At 37.1% G+C, this 7,790-nt stretch overlaps 2 protein-coding genes across 7 annotated transcripts; both read right to left on the reverse strand.

The window, feature by feature from the left end:
- Nucleotides 1–301: 301 nt before the first annotated feature.
- Nucleotides 302–4,231, reverse strand: LOC113698613 (putative F-box protein At5g52610). Of its 6 annotated transcripts, none has more exons than XM_072057776.1 (4): nucleotides 4,000–4,231; nucleotides 3,163–3,402; nucleotides 1,768–3,002; nucleotides 302–795 (listed from the first exon to the last, which is right to left on the reverse strand). In XM_072057776.1, exon 3 carries the CDS (start codon nucleotides 2,967–2,969, stop codon nucleotides 1,770–1,772), a length of 1,200 nt encoding a protein of 399 aa, XP_071913877.1. In that variant the 5' UTR covers nucleotides 2,970–3,002; nucleotides 3,163–3,402; nucleotides 4,000–4,231; the 3' UTR covers nucleotides 302–795; nucleotides 1,768–1,769. The 6 variants fall into 6 exon arrangements, with proteins under 6 accessions (XP_071913877.1, XP_027074292.2, XP_027074293.2 ...); XM_027218491.2 differs by lacking the exon at nucleotides 3,163–3,402 and adding an exon at nucleotides 3,628–3,876; XM_027218492.2 differs by lacking the exon at nucleotides 3,163–3,402 and having other exon boundaries at nucleotides 302–875.
- A 1,819-nt stretch (nucleotides 4,232–6,050) lies between these two features.
- On the reverse strand, nucleotides 6,051–7,313 carry LOC113699530 (F-box/kelch-repeat protein At3g23880-like). Its single transcript, XM_027219898.1, has one exon. It carries the CDS (start codon nucleotides 7,311–7,313, stop codon nucleotides 6,051–6,053), a length of 1,263 nt encoding a protein of 420 aa, XP_027075699.1.
- Nucleotides 7,314–7,790: the final 477 nt, after the last annotated feature.

The raw sequence follows: 7,790 nt of genomic DNA on the forward strand, positions 1-7,790 counted from the left end.
TCTTCTTTCATGACCCACAACTCATTTTGATGTACAGAAATACGACCAAAAACAGAAAGGGATCCTTGGAATAATTCCAGGTTAGCATAATGAAATCTACTTGGAAATGAAATTTCTCGAATCTTTTCTTGAGCTATGTCCAATACATTTAGGACACGATGACCATAATCCTGTTAACTGCAAGCAAACCAATAAGGTAACCCGATATGAACCACTGGTCTCTGAGAAATACCTGAGGAACACGGAAGAATTTTTGACCTGGATGCTTTCCAAGAATTAGTGCTTAATTTGACTATAAATCTCAACCAAAAAGAAGGAATATCTGTATATAATTTTGAAAACTTTGTAGACATCGATCACAGGGTCGAAGTAAAAGCATAAAATAGTGTCCCAAGAAAGGAACTTGCCCTTGTAATTGCTGGGTGGAAGCGCCCTGCATTGATGCAGAGCCGGGTTGCATAGATATACTGTAAATTCCAAATCCAAACTAGAATAGTGGTCGCTGAATTGAACAAAATATATCACCCCATCACAGCAACCTGCCATTGTAAATTTACCTTCCTTGAAAAATAGTCATGTGCCTGCAGAATCCTCCAAAGCAGTTACCAATTTCTCTGTCAGTTTCAGAGGTTTTGAGGACTGTCACCGCCACCTCTTAGGAAGACATTCTGATGGCCTGTAAGATTGTTTACCGAATTTCGGAGCTGAGATTGTACGAAACCACAGTCCATGGTTGTAAGCTTTCGCCAAAACTTGCAGACACAACAAAATCGAACGAGGGTCTTGACTGGTAATCTGGACAAAACATCAAGAATGATTTCATGCCGTAACTCAGGCATAAATGAAACTGAACCCTCGGTGACTTCGTCAGTTTTCTGGTGCGTGGGGATAATGAGAGATAATTGGAAGAAAGCATAAGCAAGTAAACTCAAATTTACTTTTTACAATTCATTGATGAAAGCAGATCAAAATCTTTTCCAAGTACTTCACTAGGAACAAATAAATGCACTAGATGAATAACAAAGAGACTAATTACACTAACAAAAAGAGAAAAGAATAACCTCCATAAATGGGTTTTTTAGTTTCCTCTTCACCCATATTCTTCTTGTCCTAGAATTTTCAGTTAAGACTCTTATTTTACCTCCCCAACAGGTTGGCCGAGTCCTATTGGCTATCAAAGGAGACGGAGGTCAAATCAAATTTTAAGAATAGTCCTACAGGAACTTCAATTTCTCTAACGAGAGCGAGTCTCACTTGCAATTTCGGTTTCAAATGCTCACGAACAACGACTAATCTAGTTGTTTGCAATTTACAGTCTACAGGAACCTGTCTATTTCTCCTCTGTAATCACCAGTTAAAGTTCTAAAACAAAAGGAAATACAATAGCCCTGATCAGTCTACCTCGAGTTCAACAACATGAATCGAAAGTTGGAATCTAACTTGAGCTCAATTATGGAGAATTGGTCAAAACAGCGAGCAGAGATTAACTTTGATTTCTTCATCTTATTAGCCGAAGAAATGTTCTAAATAAAAAGATCCAGAGCTAGATGATTAGATTGGTTGAAGATGTTGGACAGACTTGCCACATTTCGTGAAATTATGAAACAACAATAAACCAATGAACTCTATCAAACAAGTTCAAGGATTACTAGCTTAAAAAAAAAGGATTATTCTCTAACCAGATACAGAGCTGTTCAATTTTTTTGAACCCTAAACAGGTTAATGCTGTTGATAAAAATACTAGAAAAAATATGGAAGCACTAGTACCTTCATTTCTCCCATGCTAAGATCTGTCCATGATAGAAGTCATTTTCAACAGGAGGAGGAATAACAGAAACCAAACTTGCAACATAATCAGCTACAACATACTTCTGTCTCCAACCATCCAAAAGCATCTCAGTATGCATCTCAAGTTTTTGATTCTTTGGATCATAAGAATGCACCGTGGCTCCAAGAGAAGATATAAACTGCCTCCCAGAGGCTGTGATCCCTGTTGTTCTATTGGATAGTGGGTATGCATGTGAAATATCAGGAACTACAAGTTGCTTCGTCCATGAGATTGATCCTTTTTTGTCTTCTGTCATCACCCAGAGCTCATTTTGATGTTTGAAATTACAACCAAAAACAGAAAGGGACCCTTGGAATAATATTAGGTTAGCATATTGTAATCGTACTCTATCTGGGAAGGAAATTCGTCGTATCTTTTCTTGGGTTATGTCCAACACATTTAGGACAAGATGACTTGAATCCTGTTGACTCTGAGAAATCCAATAAGGAAAACCTTTATGAACTAGCGGCCTTTGTAAAATACGCTGGGGACATGGAGAAATTTTCAAACTCAACGGTTTCCAAGTATTACTGCTTGGACTATATATTTCAACCAAAAAGGAGCTAAACTTAGGTATAATCTTGACAACTTTGTAGTCATGAATCACAGGGTCAAAGAAAAAGCTTACAATTGTATCCCAAGAAAAGAATTTGCCCTGATAGTGGCCAGGTGGAAGAGCCCGGCACTGACATAGAGCTGGGTTGCATAGATAAATCATAAATTCCAAATTCACGTTAAAATTATGCTTGCTGAACTGAACAAAACATATCACCCCATCACAGCAACCTGCCATTGTAAATTTATCTTCTTTGAAATATAGGCGAAAGCCTGCAGACTTCTCTGAAGCAGTTACTAGTTTCTTTGAAAATTTTATGGGTTGAGAATTGGGATCTTCTTTGCAGGTAAAGTCTTGAGGGCTATCACCAACACAACTGCTCAGGAGCACATTCTCATAGCCAGTAAGTCTCTTTACAGAATTTTGCAGCTGAGATTGTATGAAACCATGGTCTGAGGTTATAAGCTTTTGCCAGAACTTACAGATGCAACAAAATCTAACCAGGGTCTTGACCGGTAGTCTAGACAGAACATCAAAGATTATGTCATTTGGTATCTGTGGGATGAATGAAATTGAACCTTCCATGCCTTAGTAAATTTTCTGGGGCCAGTGGATCAACTGATATAAATTGAAGAAAGCATAATCAGGTATTAGTTAAGTTTACTATTTAAAATTCAATTATGAAACCAGATCAAGATATTTTCCAATACTTAACTAGAAGCAACCAGATACAGCAAGAAAATAACAAACAGACTAAATATACTCAGAAAAAGGGAACCTTCAAAATTGCAATTTTTAGCTTTTTCTTCACCGCTTTTCTTCTTCTCCTAGACTTTTTCATGGAAACTCCTAATTTATCTCCCACACAAGGCCTCTTACGTGGTGGAGTCCTATTGGAAATCGAACAGATGCAAATCAAGCATCTGACAATAATTGGAATTCCCGATCTGGATCCTATGCATGAAATCATCATCAGGCAATGAGTGTAACTAGCTTAGGCTCTAATTTCAACACTTTCCTGAATCGAAGTCAAGGGGGAAATCAATATGAAATCTTAGTACACCTAGTACTTTAGCCTACGTCCCCCTCTTACATAGGGAAATTAAAACTCAAAGGCTTTGAGTCAAAGCATATTCAAAAGTAAGAGGTCAGGCAATTGAATATCCGGAATTAAAAATTAATAATATCTTTCAACTTGCCCTGCAAATTCACTTATATGGCTCAATTTCGTTACACATTGTACCTTTGTTAATCATCAACTGGTCTTTGCCATTCTTATGCCAACCATGCATGTGAGAAGGATACAATTTGAACCACTTACACTGTGATGGAAACCAATCATCTGGCAAGAAAAATTTCATCCATTTTACCAGTTACATGTACTCTATATCTGTGTGTAAATAGTGATCTTGATATTAAAAATGGCAGGCTACAAAGGTTCATGGGATCAATCAAATTCAACCATCCAATACTTCTTCAATTTTCTTGTCCCCTGGGACAATTAATTGATGATACCATATCAAAATCTATTCCAAATATGTAAAAGAGAGCACATATATACAGTAAATAAACCACGAAAATACTGATTATGCTCAGAAACTGGAGAAGAGAGAACCTATGTAAATGGGATACTTGAAGGAGCAACCCGAAGGAGAAAAGCCAGTTATCAACTTTGTCTAATGGTCTCTCGGATAAGTAAGTCAGAAGGGCCTTTGTTCGTCACCCACCCTCTGATCAAATAGTATCGCCTAGAACCTCATTTTTGTCGAAACTCATAAATCTGGGATTAACCAGATGGTAGTTTATAGCTATAGATTGCCTTAAACCACAGTAGTTTTATTGTGACGAACTTCTTTTAGCACATCTGGAAAAGGGGGCTAGGTACGTCACAGTCGGTTGACTAATATACTTACTAGTGATGCTAGGTTTTGGGAACATCTAGGTCTGTTTGGTTGGATGTAAAATGTTTTTCTTGGAAAAATATTTTCTGTGGAAGTAATTTTTCATGAAAATAATTTCCCTTTCATCATTTTTAGGTGTTTGGTTAGTTTATTAAAAATATTTTCTTATTTCATTTTTCTGGTATTTGTTTAACTTTTGAAATATTTTCACTTTTATCTTTATCTTTACTTTCTGCACATTATAACTACATACTTCTTCCCATGCAAAATAAGAAAATTTATCTCATTATTTAACTTTAAAAAATCTTGGAGAAATATATATATGAATAAAAAATATCTTCTTAAGCAATAAATAAATTGTTGGCCATTTAGTGTCAAATATCAATCACATGCAATGCTTATTGTGACATATATCTTGCACTCTCACTGCTGAAAGTTTCTCTAGAAAAGAATGTCCCTATTATACATAATTAATTACTAGTATAGGATGAGCAGGATGAGATTTTTTTTTTAATTTTGAATATACTAGGGGGAGGGTTGGGTTGGGTGGGTACGGGGGACGGAGTGTAAAGAAGAGGTCTTGGGTTCGAATTCTCCTGTTTACACTAAAAAAAAAAGAACATATTATAAGATGTTTTCAGTAAGTTTGGAACATACTACAGGCGGGATGCATGCATTTCGGAAAACAACTTCAGTAAGTTTGAAAGGGAAGTTGTTTTCCATAAGATGAGTAAAAATATTTTACATAGGAAAATGTTTTCAGTAACTTTTGTGCAACAAAACACGAGAAATTAGGAAAATATTTTCACCGAAAACAAACGGACCTGTATACTATAATTTCATTGCAAGTGTTTTCAGAGCGTATTTGAACCAATAGCGGTAATTACAGCAGTTGCTTTCCATTCTACACAAAATCATAGGAGATTATGCGAACGTTCTGAAATATTAGGATGGTCATGGGGTAATATAAAAAATCACAAGGGAAATATTAGTGATTTGCCCAAACTTTTTTGGGTTGAAACGAGAGAAACACCAATATTAGTATATTATTAGAAATTCTTAATTTATTGAAGTACCAAAAAAGATCTTAATTTATAAGTTAATAACCCCCAGTTGGTTATTATTTTTATTCGCCGAGGAAGTTTTATGAGTATCTAAGACGGAGATTACGTTAGAAACATTGATTAGAATTCTTTAGCCGCAGAGTCCGATTGGAAATCGAATAGAGGCAAATCAAATCATTATTTATCAAATCGAATTAAACAAAATTAATTGTTTGTGACAGATCAAAAATTAAGCCAACTCCTGATTTCGATTCTACTAATGGGTCAAAACTAGAAAATATATGAAAGAATGGTGTGATTCTGCAAGGTTTTGCCAAGAGTTGCAAACGGAACAGAACTCAGCAAGGGTCTAAAATAACTTGAGCTCAAGTTAGAAGACTTTTGAAGTCCACCAAAATCCAAAAATTTCTAACAGTTGAATTTGTCGAAACAGCTAACAAACCAACATGAGGTCCTTGATGAATAAAAAGGATCTAGAGCCAGACCACTAATTTGGCTGGAGAGAATGAAGTAAAGGCTGAATTGACAGAATTAGAAAATTTATGAAAGAAGAATTTGAACTGATCAACTTTATCGACAAACAAATCCTCCCGCTTTACCATCCAATCGAATCCTCCCTCCTGAGGACCAGGCATCGCTAGTGCTGAATTCAAAAACAAACCAAGCAGGATCTTGCATTTGGTTGTAGCTAATCAGGGCAGTCATGAAACCTGTCCTTGGGGAACTTTTACTTCAGCATTCTCTTCCTGCTTTTCTTCCTGCATATAGAGTCCGTCCTTGGAGAACTTTTGCTTCAGTATCTCCGGAGGGATAACCGAAGCTAAGCTCGCAACATAATCTGCTACAACGTACCTGTTCAAATGTACATGTTCCAAAACCACCCCATTCTGATCTTCAACTTTTTGATCCTCTGGGTCAGAATGAAATACAACACCTTGATCAGAAACTAGCAAGCTCTTCCCGGAGGCTGTGACTCCTGTAGTTACATTGGATAGCGGCTTAATGTACCTCACAGGAGGAAGTACAATTACTTGCTTCATCCAGGAGATCCCTAGCCTGTCCTTTTTCATCACCCACACCACATTCTGACTCGAGGAATTCGTGCCGAATATAGACAGTGATCCTTGGAATACTCCTAGATCTATATCCAGTGGGCATTCGACGGCATCAGCTGGAATCGGGATTTCTTCAATTTTTTCTTGGACCATGTCAAACACATTTAAAACTGCAGAAACCGAGTTCCAAACCAACCAGTAAGGAAACCCGTTATGAACCACCAATGGGCCTCTGAAAAGATGGTGGGGACTATGAGAAGGATTTCGTACGCTAAATGTTTTCCAAGAATCGTTACTTAGACTATATATCTCAACCAGGAACTCAGAACGGTGCATGTCTATAATTTTCACGACTTTATAGTCATCACTCACAGGGTCAAAGAGAAAGCACAGAATAGTACTCCAAGGATAGCTTATTCCGCAGTAATAACCGGGTGGAAGTGCCCTATATTGTCGCAAAGCCGGGTTGCATAGGTATACCATAACTCTTGAATGGCAAGAATAGCTGCAGAACTTGAAAAAACAAATTATCCCGTCAGAGCAACCAGCGATTTTGAGTTTACCTTCTCGAAATATTAGCTGTGAAGCTGCAGGATTCTCAGAACCATTTATCAGCGTCACCATCTGATTCAGGGATCGGTCGAAATCTTGATTTTCTTGGCAGGTACCGGTAGAGCAGTAACCAAGCCTCTCACTACCGCTTAGGAGTAAACTCTTGAAGCCACAGAGATTTTTCACTGAATTTTGTAGCTGTGATCGAATAAATCTGCGGTCTGACGTTACAAGTTTCTGCCAAACCTTACAGACGCAAGAAAATCGAACGAGGATCTTGACAGGGAGTCTAGACAATATGTCAATAACGACATCATTAGGCAAATTAGGCAGCAATATTGACAGTGTATCCTCCATCGGTTCGTTAAGTTTCTGACATCCCGGAAGGCCAAAGCAAGTATGATTTGTTTTACTCATGGAAGGACCCAAAAAACAAGATTAAGCACCAATTTTCAAGGGATGCGAAACTACAAAATTTCTGAATTTAGAACCACAAAGTGACTTGAACCAGAACTTGTTATATTGTCTACGCTAAATAGAAGATGCAAGTTCCAAAATTGAGGGGATGATTGGCTTGGATGGTAAGGTGGGAGGCATTATAAGTAACAAATTCTGGATTGAAGACCTCTTATTCATAAAAGGAAAAACACAAGTTTCCAAAATTTGTGATTCACCCTAATGTATTTACAATTTCCAAAACCCAAAAAAAAAAAAAAAAACTACCCGAAGAAATGGCAATAGAAGCTTTTCTAAAAATAACAGAATTCGACTTTAAACCAAAGACTATATGCAAAGCACATCACTTGCCTTGTTACCCAAAAGAAAAAAAGAAAT

The sequence above is a fragment of the Coffea arabica genome, chromosome 7c (genome assembly GCF_036785885.1).
Source record: "Coffea arabica cultivar ET-39 chromosome 7c, Coffea Arabica ET-39 HiFi, whole genome shotgun sequence".
NCBI lineage: Eukaryota > Viridiplantae > Streptophyta > Magnoliopsida > Gentianales > Rubiaceae > Coffea > Coffea arabica.